At 56.7% G+C, this 14,324-nt stretch overlaps 1 protein-coding gene across 4 annotated transcripts in view; it reads left to right on the forward strand.

Moving 5' to 3' along the window:
* Positions 1 to 14,324, forward strand: part of MYO18A (myosin XVIIIA) — a 151,963-nt gene that overhangs the window by 95,456 nt on the left and 42,183 nt on the right. For all 4 annotated transcript variants that reach the window (XM_051992270.1, XM_051992273.1, XM_051992271.1 and 1 more), the window contains 9 exons: positions 490 to 663; positions 1,336 to 1,426; positions 2,116 to 2,308; positions 2,914 to 3,000; positions 5,249 to 5,390; positions 6,179 to 6,338; positions 9,915 to 10,101; positions 11,819 to 12,062; positions 13,834 to 13,943. In XM_051992270.1, coding sequence (XP_051848230.1) covers positions 490 to 663; positions 1,336 to 1,426; positions 2,116 to 2,308; positions 2,914 to 3,000; positions 5,249 to 5,390; positions 6,179 to 6,338; positions 9,915 to 10,101; positions 11,819 to 12,062; positions 13,834 to 13,943 — 1,388 coding nt within the window. The remainder of the gene's footprint in view (positions 1 to 489; positions 664 to 1,335; positions 1,427 to 2,115; positions 2,309 to 2,913; positions 3,001 to 5,248; positions 5,391 to 6,178; positions 6,339 to 9,914; positions 10,102 to 11,818; positions 12,063 to 13,833; positions 13,944 to 14,324) is intronic.

Below are 14,324 nucleotides of genomic sequence, written 5' to 3' on the forward strand. Positions count from 1 at the left end.
TTGGCTGAGAGGGAGGCTGTCTGTGTGTGTGTGTGGGGGGCGCTGCGGCCGCCTCCCTCCCTCCCCCGGCAGCTGCTCAGGTGCCCCAGAGTTGGGGAGGAAGGTGGGAAATGGGGGCCCCCCAGCCCAGCACTGGCAGGGACGGGCTCTGCTCCCCGGGCGGGCAGCAGAGGGCGCCGGGCCTGACTCTGGATACCAGGGGCGGGGGTGCCCACCCTCTCTGCTTGGAGGTTAAGGCGAGGCTACGATTGAGCGCCCGGCGGGTGGGGGGGGCATGTGCGCTGCCCTGTGGAGGTGGCGCCTCCCCCCCCTTCCGGGGCCCGCCTCATTTCTCTCACACACACCTGGGGGGGGAATAAGGAGCTTTGGGGGCTTTGGACCAGCCAGGCTCCCCGGGCGTCACTGACACAGCCCCCTGGGTCCCTGGGACCCCAACTTGGGGCCCCTGCCCTGAAGCTCTCCTGAGACACCCTCCGCTCCTTTCTGCAGCTGGGCGCAAGCAGTTTGCCCGCCATGAGTGGGCCCAGAAGGCGGCCTATCTGCTGGGCTGTAGTCTGGAAGAGCTCTCCTCTGCCATCTTCAAGCACCAGCCCAAAGGCTCCCTCCAGCGCTCCACCTCCTTCCGCCAGGGCCCCGAGGAGAACAGCTCCGGAGACGCCACAGGTACCGGCCCCGCTGCCCGCGTCTCTGGGGCTGCATGCGAGCCTCGGTGTCCTCATCTCTAAAATGGGGCTCTTAATCTAGAGAGACAGAGAGAGACACAGAGACACAGAGAGACACAGAGAGACAGAGAGAGACATAGAGAGGCAGAGAGAGACACAGAGACACAGAGAGACAGAGAGAGACAGAGAGACAGAGGTAGAGGCAGAGAGACAGAGAGAGACACAGAGACACAGAGAGACAGAGGCAGAGGCAGAGAGACACAGAGAGACAGAGAGAGACACAGAGACAGAGAGACATAGAGAGACAGAGAGACAGAGGCAGAGGCAGAGAGACAGAGAGAGACAGAGACACAGAGAGACAGAGAGAGACACACAGAGACAGAGACAGAGAGAAAGGAGACAGAGCCATGGGGGCCTGGGCAGGGTACCACTGTAGCTCTTGCCCCAGGCTGACCAGGCCCCGCTGAGCCGGGAGCTCTCCTGCTACGGGGGTGGAGAGGAGGGGGCGGGGAGGGGAGGGCAGAACAGGGGGAGTTGAGGTCCTTCACTCTCCGACATTGGTGGTAGCAGGTCCCTCTGCACAAAGGCTGTTTCCCAGGCCCCGTGGGAGTGCTCAGCCTCCCCTGGGGGGGCCTGGGAGGCTGCCAGATCAAGAGCCCGCATTTCCCCACAGGCCCCAAGCTGAGCGCCCTCGAGTGTGTGGAAGGCATGGCCTCGGGCCTGTACTCGGAGCTCTTCACGCTGCTGGTCTCCTTGGTGAACAGGTGTGTGTCCTGGGCCCTTCCCCACAGTGCAGCGCACCCCTCCCTCCAGCAGAGGGCGCATGTCTGCTGCCTGAGCCAAGGCTGGGGAGGGGGGGCGGGGCAGAGGGGAGTGCTGATGGGGAGGCGGGTAACTGGGATACTGCAGCAGTGACCTCAGGCAAGAAACCCCTCCCTGCTTCTGTGCATCAGGAAAATGTGCCTTCCAGGGTCCCCTCTAGCTCTGACTTCATGACCATGACCTCAGGGTCCTCTCCAGCTCTGTGATCCACTGACCTCCAGGTCCTGTCCAGCTCAGACTCTGTGATCCTCTAGCTCTGTCTCTATGACCCACCTACCTCCAGAGTCCCCTCAGCTCAGACTCTGACCCAGTCACCTCTAAGGCAGAGCTTTTAGCCCGGGGTCCGTGAATTTGTTTTTCTTTGTAATATTTCAATATCCTATTTCAGTTTCCTTTGCAATCCCACACGGCGCCCACCTAACTCTCAGAAGGGGCCCATAGACCTCGCCCAGGGAGCCGGGGCCCAGAACAAGGCTCCTTGCGGCCCTGGGAGCGTCTTCCTTCCCTGCCGGACACGGACATTCTGGAGAGACTCCGGAAGCCTCGTGCCCTGGCTCCGTGGGGGAGGCGAGCCCTGGTCCCCAGTGGGCCCGGCAGGGCCGCTGCCTCTGACTCCTGTCCTCCCCCGAAGGGCTCTCAAGTCCAGCCAGAATTCCCTCTGCTCCATGATGATCGTGGACACTCCTGGCTTCCAGAACCCGGAGCTGGGGGGCTCGTCGCGAGGGGCCTCCTTCGAAGAGCTGTGCCACAACTACACCCAGGACCGGCTGCAGGCCCTCTTCCACGAGAGGACCTTTGTGCAGGAGCTGGAGAGATACAAGGAGGTAGGTCCCGGCCCCGCCCCCTGGGGGGCCAAGCTGGCTGCCCTGGCCCCGCCCCCTCGGGGGTCAAGCTGGCTGCTCCCGCCCCTGCCGCTCCCTCGGGGGCCAAGCTGGCTGCCCTGGCCCCGCCCCCTTGGGGGTCAAGCTGGCTGCCCCTGCCCCGGCCCCGCCCTCTCGGGGGGGGGCAAGCTGGCTGTTCCTGCCCCGGCCCCGCCCCCTCGGGGGCCAACCTGGCTGCCCTGGCCCTGCCCCCTCGGGGGTCAAGCTGGCTGCTCCCGCCCCTGCCCCGCCCCCTCGGGGGGCCAAGTTGGCTGCCCTGGCCCCGCCCCCTCGGGGGTCAAGCTGGCTGCTCCCGCCCCTGCCCCGCCCCCTCGGGGGCCAAGCTGGCTGCCCTGGCCCCGCCCCCTCGGGGGGTCAAGCTGGCTGCCCCGGCCCCGCCCCTTGGGGGCCAAGCTGGCTGCTCCCGCCCCGGGGCACCCCAAGGAGGCAGAGCCCGACCCAAGGGGGGCTTACAGACGAAGTAAGTCCCCTTGCTGCCTCCAGTCGCCCCCAGCCGGGAGCCCTTTTGTGAGCCGGAACCCATTAGTCTCGGGCCGCTGTCCTTCTAGGAGAACGTGGAGCTGGCGTTCGATGACCCGGAGCCGGCTGCGGTGGACTCTGTAGCTGTGGTGGACCAAGCCTCCCACCAAGCCCTGGTAAGCCTCCCGGGGAGGGCGGGCCCCCACCCCCCAGGTCTCACTCCTCTCCTCTCCTCTTCCCTTCTCGGAAGTTCATTCAGGAAGCGCGGATTCCCGCCTCCCGCCGGCGTCCCTGCTCTCTGCCTCAGTTGTCTTCTCTGTGCAATGGGGAGCTTCCTGTGAGCTTGGACAGCCAGGGTGATCCCATGGCCAGGGTGCGGGTTCGAATCTCAGCCCTGCCACCTTCCCCCTAGTTCCTTATCTGTAGTAGTAGACATCTATAATATAGAGCAGGGGCCCTCAGACTTTTTAAATAGGGGCCAGTTCCCTGTCCCTCAGACCGTTGGAGGCCGGACTAGAGTAACAACAAAAACTTTGTTTTGTGGGCCTTTAAATAAAGAAACTTCCTAGCCCTGGGGGAGGGGGAAAAACGTCCTCGGCTGCCGCATCTGGCCCGCGGCCGTAGTTTGAGGACCCCTGATGTAGATAATAATATAAATATATCACATATAATAATATATAACATGAATAAAGTCAACAATAATAGACATTTATAGATTATTAGATAGATAATGTAGATATTAGATATGTATTAGTAGATTATAATACATATTAACAGATAATAGATATTAATAACATAATAAAAACTAGCATTTATACAGTGCCCTAACATTGTATGTATATGATCGTGTTTGAGTCTTACAATAGGAGATGGGTCTGGCTAACATCCCATTTTGCAGGTAAGGAGACTGAGGTACAAAGAGGCTGCTTGGATCACACAGACCCGCAGTCTAACTTCTGCCGGCTGACTGATCTCTAGGGCTCCTTTCAGCTCCAAACCCTGGGTTCTTTTGGCTCGCAGACCCCCCCAGGTCTGAGCCTCGCACATCTGTGTGCGAACAGGAGGGGAGCCCGAGGGCCACGCGCCCAGTTTGCCGGCCCCGCCTGCTCTAGACCCCAGTGGGCCCTGTTGGCTGCTGCAGGGAGCACAGAACCCGCAACACCAGCCTCCTCTGGAGGGTCTCGGGGAGGCGGGGGAGCAGCCGCCCGGGGCTTGGATTCTAGCTGGGCGTCTCCACTGGCCGCGGCGGGGTTTGCAGTCAGAGATAGGAGGTTGGCGTGGGGGGCGGGGGGACAGGAGATCGGAGGCGTCTCCAATTCCTGCACTAGTGACAAGGCCCCGGGAAAGCCGCGCTGATTGGGCGGCTCTCAGGAGCACCTAGCGTTTGCTGTTTGCCCTTAATTAGGCAAATTACATAAGATGGTTTCTAATAAGAAAATTGGCGTTGATGGTGGATTGCTAATTTCCTTCCCCTGCTTTGATCCCTGTCACCCTTCCCTGGGGATGCTGCCATGGGGTGGAGATGGCTGTGAGGGCCCAGCCCCAGGCTTCTGGGGGCACACGTCTGGGAGAGCTCCGATGGTCCCAGAAAGGAAAGTCTTGGAGAGACCTAGGAGTAAAGTGGGCTGCCGTGGCCAGGGGCCAGGGTCCCTCCCGGTTACAGCGGGGCCGAGCATCAAGCACCCTTCGAGGGCTCCGTGCCCATAACAGACTCCCCGTCCCCCATTAAGGATCTCTGCTGCCAAGGGAGAGCCAGGCCCCCACTTATCATCCTGATGCACCCCCTGTATTCGTGAGACCCAGCCCCATCCGTCATGGTGCCTTAATCACCCATCAGGCCCCAGCCTTGTGCTGCCGAGACCTCTCAGGCGGCAGCGGGAGAAGCTGTGAGCTTCCGGGACAGAACCAGCTCGGGGAGAGTCGGGGGCAGAGGGGAGGGAAGCTCTGTCGCTCTTGTCTGCCTCAGAGCCGGGTCACTGGGGGACCCTGATAATGAGGCAGGGAGAGAAGCGGAGCAAGTTCCTTCTGGTCGATCGATCCTCAGGCACTCATCATAACCTGTTCCAGACACTGCGCTGGGAATTCCTCTCTCCTCGTCCCAGAGCAGTCAGGGTCCCAGATACAGATCCTGCAAGAACCTCAGTGGCCCCCGATTCCAGTTTTCCCATTTCACAGATGAGGAAACTGAGGTCCAGATGAGTTAAGGGGCATATGGAGCACCATAGATAGAATCCTCTCATCAAACTGAGACCCACGTGAAGCGACTTGCCCAAGCCTATATTAATGTCAGAAGTGGGATTTCACCCAGCACCTTCAGAGCCGGTGTTCTTTCCCTGGGCCCTGTTTCTTCCATCCCCTCTCCCTAACCCTGTCGTCCATCTGACCTCACAGTTCCGGGTAACGTGGGCCTGTGTCCCCTTTCAGGTACGTTCCCTGGCTCGGCCGGAGGAGGCTCGGGGCCTTCTGTGGCTGCTGGAGGAGGAGGCGGTCATGCCGGGCGGTACCGATGAGGCTCTGGTAGAGCGGCTTTTCTCCTACTACGGCCCCCAGGAGGGCGACAAGAAAGGTGGGTGGAGCAGCACCCGGCGCCTCCCCAGGAGGGGGCTGGTCCCTTTGCTCTCCATAGTGAGCCACCCAGCTTTGCCCAGAATGCTCTGTGGCTGAGCAGGATCCTCCTGTAGGATCTCCCAGGGGTCTCCTATAGGTCACTGCCATCCTGAGACTCTTGGGCATTTTGTCTCTGTGCCCAGGCCCTTGGAAAAAAAATTTAAATTTAGCATTTTATTTTTCCCCAATTACATGTGAAAACAAATTTTCTACATTCATTTTAAAAATCTAGTTTCTAAATTCTCTCCCATCATCATCGAAGCCCCCTCATTGAGAAGGCAAGCCATCTGATATAGGTTATACTTGTGTAGTCGTGCAAAACACATTTCCCTATTAGTAAAACATAGACCCACATAAAAGCCCAAGACAAATAGAGAGGACGCTTGGACCTGTGTTCAGACAGCATCAGCTCTTTCTCTGGGGACGGATATTTTTTTCACTGTAAGTCCTTCCGAGTTGTCTCTGATCATTGGACTGCGGAGGATAGTTAAGTCCTTCACAGTTGATCATTTTACAATGTTGCTGTCACTGTGCACATCGGTCTCCTGGTTCTGCCCCTTTCACTTTGCGTCCGTCCGTGTAAGTCTCCCCAGGTTTTTCTGAGAGCATCCTGCTGGTCGTTTCCCACAGCCCAGTAGTATTCCATACAACCACGTTCTCCTTAACGGGCATCCTTTGCCATCCTTGGGAATTGTTCCCCCTCACCAGAACTGGTCCCTGAGCACTTCTTCTTTTCCTTTCCTCTAGGACAGAGCCCCCTCCTCCGAAGCAGCAAACCTCACCACTTCCTGCTGGGCCACAGCCACAACACCAACTGGGTGGAGTACAACGTGGAGGGCTGGCGGAACTACGCCAAGCAGAACCCAGCCATGCAGAATGCCCCCCGGCTCCTGCAGGACTCTCAGAAGTAAGTCCCCCGGCCTTGCGGCTCCAGCCCAGTGGGGCACCAGGGGGCGTGGAGAAAAGTCTCTTTTCCCATGGGGCATCCCAGGGTTCAGTGGGGTGGGTCACTCCTGCTTCCTGCATGGCCCGGCACACAATAAGCACCTAATAAATGTTTGTTGTCTTTGTTGTTGGCTCCCTAATGACAGCAGGAGAGGCCAGCATCAACCACAGATGATTCAGAAGGCTTTATGATGAAGCCATGGGTGAATCCACTGGAGGCCTGTGGGATTTAAGTTCTCTATTTAGGGGAGGCTCATGGTAGCCAAGTCAAGGGGTCCAAGTTGAGATTCTCTCCTCAAAGCTGGGGTCTCATCCCTCCACCCTTCCTCCTGCCCCACACAGTTCCTGGGGTCCGTGGGCCTTCTGGGATTTGGTGGAAAGAGATCCCATGGACTTAGATGGGAAAAAAAAAATGACATCAATGTTTTCACTAAGTTCCTACTAAAATTTAGCATTTTCTTTTTTAAAATAGTATTTTATTTTCCCAAATCCATGCAAAGATAGTCTTCAACATTCACCTTGGCAAAATCTTGTGTTCCAAATTTTTCTGCCTCTCCTCCCTTCCCTCTTCCCTAGGACAGCAAGCAATTCAATACAGGTTAAATGTGTATTTCTTCTTCTTCTTCTTCTTATTTTTTTAAAATAACTTTTTATTGATAGAACGCATGCCAGGGTAATTTTTTTTTACAGCATTATCCCTTGCACTCATTTCTGTTCCGATTTTTCCCCTCCCTCCCTTCACCCCCTCCCCTAGATGGCAAGCAGTCCTTTATATGTTGAATAGGTTACAGTATATCCTAGATACAATATATGTGTGCAGAACCGAACAGTTCTCTTGTTGCATAGGGAGAATTGGATTCAGAAGGTGTAAATAACCCGGGAAGAAAAACAAAAATGCAAGCAGTTTATATTCATTTCCCAGTGTTCTTTCTTTGGGTGTAGCTGCTTCTGTCCATCCTTGATCAATTGAAACTGAGTTAGCTCTCTTTATCGAAGAGATCCACTTCCATCAGAATACATCCCCATACAGTATCATTGTTGAGGTATATAATGATCTCCTGGTTCTGCTCATTTCACTCAGCATCAGTTCATGTAAGTCTCGCCAGTCCTCTCTGTATTCATCCTGCTGGTCATTCCTTAAAGAACAGTAATATTCCATAACGTTCATATACCACAATTTACTCAGCCATTCTCCAATTGATGGGCATCCATTCATTTTCCAGCTTCTAGCCACTACAAACATTTTGGCACATACAGGTCCCTTTCCCTTCTTTAGTATCTCTTTGGGGTATAAGCCCAGTAGAAACACTGCTGGATCAAAGGGTATACACAGTTTGATAATTTTTTGAGCATAGTTCCAAATTGCTTTCCAGAATGGCTGGATGTGTTCACACATCCCCTCCAACATTCCATATTACCTTTCCCTGTCATTCTAGCCAATCTGACAGGTATGTAGTGGTATCTCAGAGTTGTCTTAATTTGCATTTCTCTGATTAATAATGATTTGAGCATATTTTCATATGGCTAGAAATAGTTTCAATTTCTTCGTCTGAGAATTGTCTGTTCATATCCTTTGACCATTTATCAATTGATTTATAGATTAGAGTCAATTCTCTATATATTTTGGAAATGAGGCCTTTATCAGAACCTTTGATTGTAAAAATGTTTTCCCAGTTTATTGCTTCCCTTCTAATCTTGTCTGCATTTGTTTTGTTTGTACAAAAACTTTTCAATTTGATATAATCAAAATTTTCTATTTTGTGGTCAGTAGTGATCTCTAGTTCTTCTTTGGTCATAAATTTCTTCCTCTTCCACAGGTCTGCGAGGTAAACTATCCTATGCTCTTCCAATTTATTTATCATCTCATTCCTTATGCCTAAGTCATGAACCCATTTTGACCTTATCTTGGTGTACGGTGTTAAGTGTGGGTCAATGCCTAGTTTCTGTCATACTAATTTCCAATTTTCCCAGCAATTTTTGTCAAATAATGCATTCTTATCCCAGAAACTGGGGTCTTTGGGTTTGTCAAACACTATATTATTAAAGTTATTGGCTGTTTTGTCCTTTGAACCTAACCTATTCCATTGATCAACTAGTCTATTTCTTAGCCAAATACCAGATGGTTTTGGTAACTGCTGCTTTATAATATAATTTTAGATCTGGTACAGCTAGGCCACCTTCATTTGATTTTTTTTTTTCATTAATTCCCCTGAAATTCTTGACCTTTTGTTTTTCCATATGAACTTTGTTGTTATTTTTTCTAGTTCATCAAAGTAGTTTTTGGGGAGTCTGATTGGTATAGCGCTAAATAAGTAGATTAATTTAGGTAGTATTGTCATCTTTATTATATTTACTTGCCCAATCCAAGAGCATTTATTATTTTTCCAGTTGGTTAGATCAGACTTAATTCGTGTGGAAATTGTGTATTTCTTCTAAACAAATTTCCATATTTATCATAGGGTTTTCTTCAGTTATTTAGAAGCATTTTTCTGAGAAAGGGTTCATGGCCCAAAGGGATTTTACATTGGTTTCCCTCCCGGCCAGACCCGCTTAATTGCTGTTTCTTCTCCACCACACGGCATCTTCTGCTTTCGCACCTTCCCCTGTCCTGGAATGCTCTGTTCCTTCCCTTCCACTTCCTAGAATCCTTTCTCCCCTTTAAGGTTCAGGCCAAGTGCCAGTCCCAGGGGAGGCCTTCCACAATCTCCGGCCCTTTGTAATCTCTGACCATCCATAATCTCCGGCCCTCTGTCATCTCCGGCCCTCCATAATCTCTGGCCCTCTGTAATCTCTGGCCCTCTGTAATTTCTGACCATCCATAATCTCCGGCCCTCTGTAATCTCTGACCATCCATAATCTCCGGCCCTCTGTCATCTCTGGCCCTCTGTAATCTCCAGCCCTCTGTAATCTCCGGCCCTCCATAATCTCCGGCCCTCCTTAATCTCCAGCCCTCCATAATCTCCGGCCCTCCGTAATCTCCGGCCCTCCGTAATCTCCGGCCCTCCTTAATCTCCGGCCCTCCATAATCTCTGGCCCTCCATAATCTCCGGCCCTCCATAATCTCCGGCCCTCCTTAATCTCCGGCCCTCCGTAATCTCCGGCCCTCCGTAATCTCCGGCCCTCCGTAATCTCTGGCCCTCCGTAATCTCCGGCCCTCCGTAATCTCCGGCCCTCCGTAATCTCCGGCCCTCCATAATCTCTGGCCCTCCATAATCTCCGGCCCTCCTTAATCTCCGGCCCTCCTTAATCTCTGGCCCTCCATAATCTCCGGCCCTCCTTAATCTCCAGCCCTCCATAATCTCTGGCTCTCCATAATCTCTGGCCCTCCGGATATTGGTGTTCTCCCCATTGCCCAAATTACTTTATTTGCCCTGGAAACATTTTGTGTGTGTTTGTATCTGTGACGCGGAAACCCCTCAGGGCAGGACCTCTTGGTGTTTGTCTCCCCTGTGCCTTGGGTAGCGCCCGGCACTGGAGCCTGACGCTTGGCGCGGGAGCGTGGTGAGGGAGCTGACGGCTCTCCCCTGTGCTCTGTTAGGAAGATCATCAGTAACCTGTTTGCGGGCCGGGCCGGGAGCGCCATGGTGCTCTCGGGCTCCATCGCGGGGCTGGAAGGGGGCTCGCAGCTGGCGCTCCGCCGGGCCACCAGCATGCGCAAGACGTTCACCACCGGCGTGGCCGCCGTCAAGAAGAAGTCTCTCTGTATCCAGATCAAGCTGCAGGTGGTGAGTGCGCTTTAGGCCTGGACCCCGTCTCCAAGGCCCCCTCGTCCCCCTCTCCTTCCTCTGTCAGCCCAGCTCAGCACAGAGCCAGAGAAGGGAGAGAACTTGGAGACTTCTCATCAAATCCCCGCACTTTATGGCCCGAGGGGACTTGCACAAGACCCTACAGAGGCAGGATTTGAACCCAGCTCCTCGGAGTCCTCCCTTTCCAGCCTCAGCCAGCACCTGACGCCTCCCCTCCCCAGTGTCACTTTGTATTTGTTACTTATATTTTGTATCTTAGGTTCAGATAGAATATGAGCTCCTTGAGGGCGGCCCGCTTTCATTTTTGTCTTTGTATCTAAAGTGTCTTGCATGGAGTTTAGCTATGGGCAGTGCTTGGGCTTGATTGATTGGAGCTGTACCCAATTGGAGATGCTGCTGCCCTGCAGGGGATAGACTTTTGGCAACTCCCTGGCAAGGTGTCGGCAGCACAGCTTAGTGGATAGAGCGCCAGCCTAGGAGGCGAGAGGCTCAATGTTTCTAGACCTCAGTTTCTTCATCTGTAAAATGGAGCGTAATCATAATTACCCCCGGCCACTCAGGGTTGTTGTGAAAATCAGAATGAGAGAATTGGCCAGAAGTACTCTACGGGCCATCAATCACAATATATCCATCTATCTGGCTTTTACATCCTGTTTTCATTCATCTTTTTTTGTTTGTTTCCAAATATCCAGATACCATTTCCAAATACATTTGCTGCTTTCCCCACCCCAATGAGCCAATCCCTTGTGAGGAAGATTTTAAAAGAAAGATTTAAAAAAATAAGAATTCAGCAAACTAACCGGCACGTTAATTGTGCCTAGTGGCATGTGCCACAAACCAGCCCCGCCCTGCGAGGGGACGGAGGGATCTCCTCGGCTCTTCGCCCTTAGATACCGAGAGCTCCTGCATTTTAAGGTTCTGTTTGCGGGTCGCGGCTTCTGCTCGCTGTACTCCCCGTCGGCCCAGAGTGAGCCTTTCCGTCCTCCTCCTCCAGGCAGCATTTCTTTCGCACAGTGACAGTCCCGCTGCTTTCATGGGCCGCACCTTGTTCGGCCATTCCCCAGGGGAGGGGACCCGCTTGTTTCGGGTTCTCCGTGACTGAGTGCTAGGGAACCTGCGCTGGAGGAAGCTCGGAGGAGACGGCGCCTGGAGAAGGACTTTCCGGTCCCCTTGGTGTCCATGGCGGCCGGACAGGCCAGGAAGTGTTTGTTAGGGAGAGCTCCCGGCAGGCCCCGGGATAGGGGTCCCGGGCTCAGCGCCTGGTGGCAGTGGGACAGTGGGACGCTTCCTTTTTGTCTCAGAGCACAGGCCCAACAGTCTCTGACTCGACATTTGAGTCACTTTTTTTGGACAAATCATAATCAATGCTATTGGGTGTTCGCTCTTCCACTTGTCTGGAAGCCCTTCCTCCTCTGCCCCATTTCCGAGCTCTGCGGCTCTCTCGGAGCCGCCGGGAAGGTCCTGCCTCCTCGAGGAAGCCTCCTTCCCTCTGACTCCCTCTGAGACGTTTCCCACCTGTTCTGAATATTAGCCCCCTTTGCCTGTGGCAGCTCCCTGAGACGCGCCCTCGGGGCCCTGGGCCTTTTTTGCGCCCCCAGTGCGCGGCTCAGTGCCCGGCCCACGGTAGGTGACGGGTACGAGGGCGCCCCGCGGTGGCTGACCCTTGAGGGCCGTGCTCTCTCCTCGTCCCCTGCAGGACGCCCTCATCGACACCATCAGGAAATCAAAGGTGCACTTTGTTCACTGCCTGCTGCCCGTGGCCGAGGGCTGGGCGGGCGAGCCGCGCTCGGCCTCCTCCCGCCGGGTCAGCAGCAGCAGCGAGCTGGACCTGCCTCCGGGGGAGCACTGCGAGGCCGGCCTCCTGCCGCTGGACATAGCCCTGCTGCGGGCCCAGATCCGGGGCTCTCGCCTGCTCGACGCCCTGCGCATGTATCGCCAAGGTGGGCCTTTCTCCTCGCCCCCTCCCCTGCCCTGTCCCTTCTCTCCCCTCTCCTGCGCCAGCCCCGGCGGATGGAAGGGCCGGGGAGTCCTGCAGTCCTGGGGACCGCGCCAGGGTTGACGGCGGCCCCGAGGACTTTGGGGCCGATGGGCTCCCGCCAAGAGTCGTGGCTCCGAGGGTTAGTGGTTTCGGAAGGAACCGGACCCCGGGCTGTCTCCAGCAGAGGCCGAGATGCAGGGGCTCAGCACGTGGCTGACCTCTGACATCCTGCCCTGGTGGGGACCCTATGGCTCCCTGTCTACCTTTCAGCCTCCCTCCCCCCGGCTCCTCCTTCCCCTGCTTCCTTCTGCCCCTCCTTCCTTTTCCCTTTCTTCCCCGCTTCTCCCCCTCTCACTTCCTCCTGCCCCATCCCCCTCTCCCGGGGTAGCGGGGGTGGAAGCCTCCCAGAGCCCAGGCCCGCACCCCAGACTTGTGGTGATGGGGGCGGCCCGACTAGGGTCCCGGGCCGGCACTGCCCTCCGCTCGGCAGAGAAGGAGGGGGAGCCTCTCTGAGCCATTCAGAGAGGGCGGGGAGGTGCTTCGTGGCCCCTCGGAGTCATGGGGGGCGGGATGGAGGGCGTGTCTGCTCGCCGCGGCTTCCTTCCCTTTGCCTTCGGTCAGGTCCCAACAGGCGTGGGCAAGTGGGTCCCTGCGGGCCAGGGCCGTCCGGCCTGTGACGTCATAGGCTCGGGGCTGGGACCGCCCGGCCCCTCCTTCACGAGGGGCCATCGAGGGCTGGGCCGGGGGCCGGGGGAGCCTCCCAGCTATAACCCTTCTCTCGCAGCCCAGACCTCGAGACAGGGACTCCCTTTCCTGCTCTGAATAAATCATCGATCTGTCCCCATGTCTTGATATGGAGTTGGTGTTTATTATTTCAAAACCAGATTGTTACCGCGCTGAACCAAAATCAATGTACTTTACTCAAACAAGCGGGTCGATGAGGCTGGCGGCAGAGGGCCCCTCCTCCCCCAGGCCTCCCGAGCCATCCATCGTGCTGATGATTAATTAAGATGCCGGGCGTCTGCACCCGCTCTCCCAGCCCATCAATTTAATTGCAATTCAGATACAATCAATGGCGTGCTCCGTCCCGGCCCCTCAGAGGACCCTCGCCTCCTGTTCCAGTTATCGGGCACATGCATCAGCCTCGTTCCCAGGTTGGACGGCTGCCCGGAGCCGGCTGTGAGCGCCCGGCCGCTCACCTGCCCGCGCCCCCCCTCGCCCCCCCCCCCCTCCCCGCAGGGTCCGGTGCCCCCGGGGCCGTCCCCGCGAACCCCGTTCTCTGGGCAGCGCCAGGGCGGCTCCGGCTGTGGGACCGCTGGGGTCATCCTGCCCCCGGCCCGCCTCCGTCCGGGGCTGAAGGGGGCGAGAAGAGCGGGGAAGCTCCGGCCTGTTTGGCTTGGCCAGTCTGGGGGCCCGGAGCCTCCTGGGAAGGGCTCGGGGGCAGCGTCAGTCTCGCCTCCTGCCGCGGGCGCGTCCGGCTTCTTTCCCTCAGTAGCTGTGGGAGACGGCGCCTGCGCCCCCCGCTGCTCCGTCTCTAGGAGCCGTCCCTCACAGAATCGCCTCCTCTGCCACCCCGTGCATTTTGCGCATTCAGAAGCGTGGCCCCAGAGCTCCCTCCGGCGCCTGCAGAGGCGGGTTCTGGGTTCCAGTCTCACGCAGGGCCTCGGGGGGGGGGGGCCGGGGGGGCACCGGCCCGCCTCCCCCGCTGACAGTGGCGCCCCTCGCCCCTCCAGGTTACCCCGACCACATGGTGTTCTCGGAGTTCCGGCGCCGCTTCGACATCTTGGCGCCCCACCTCACCAAGAAGCACGGGCGCAACTACATCGTGGTGGACGAGAAAAGGGTGAGCGTCCCCTCTGCTCCCCAGGGGAGGGGGCCGGAGAGGCTTGGGGTTCCCAAGTAGCCGGGCACCTGGTTCTGGGATCGGAGCGGGAGGGTCGCTGTCGCTGGCGGGCGAGGGACGCTCGGAACCCCCTCGGGAGCGGGCTGTGCTCTCCCCGGTCAGAGCCGCTCCCAGTGTCCCCCACGGCCAGGGAGGGGGCTCGGCCTCGGGGCCTCCGACAGTGGCCTGCGGGGCTGTGAAGCTGGAAGCCCCCTCGGAGGCCCACAGTGTCACGTGCCAGGGGGCGGGGGAGGGCGGGTGCCTGGCTCACGGGAAGTCACATAAACGCTTGTGACTGACTGAGTCTGGACTCAGAGACCTAGGTCCAGTTCTTACCCATGA

This window comes from Antechinus flavipes, chromosome 4 (genome assembly GCF_016432865.1).
Source record: "Antechinus flavipes isolate AdamAnt ecotype Samford, QLD, Australia chromosome 4, AdamAnt_v2, whole genome shotgun sequence".
Classification (NCBI taxonomy): Eukaryota; Metazoa; Chordata; class Mammalia; order Dasyuromorphia; family Dasyuridae; genus Antechinus; species Antechinus flavipes.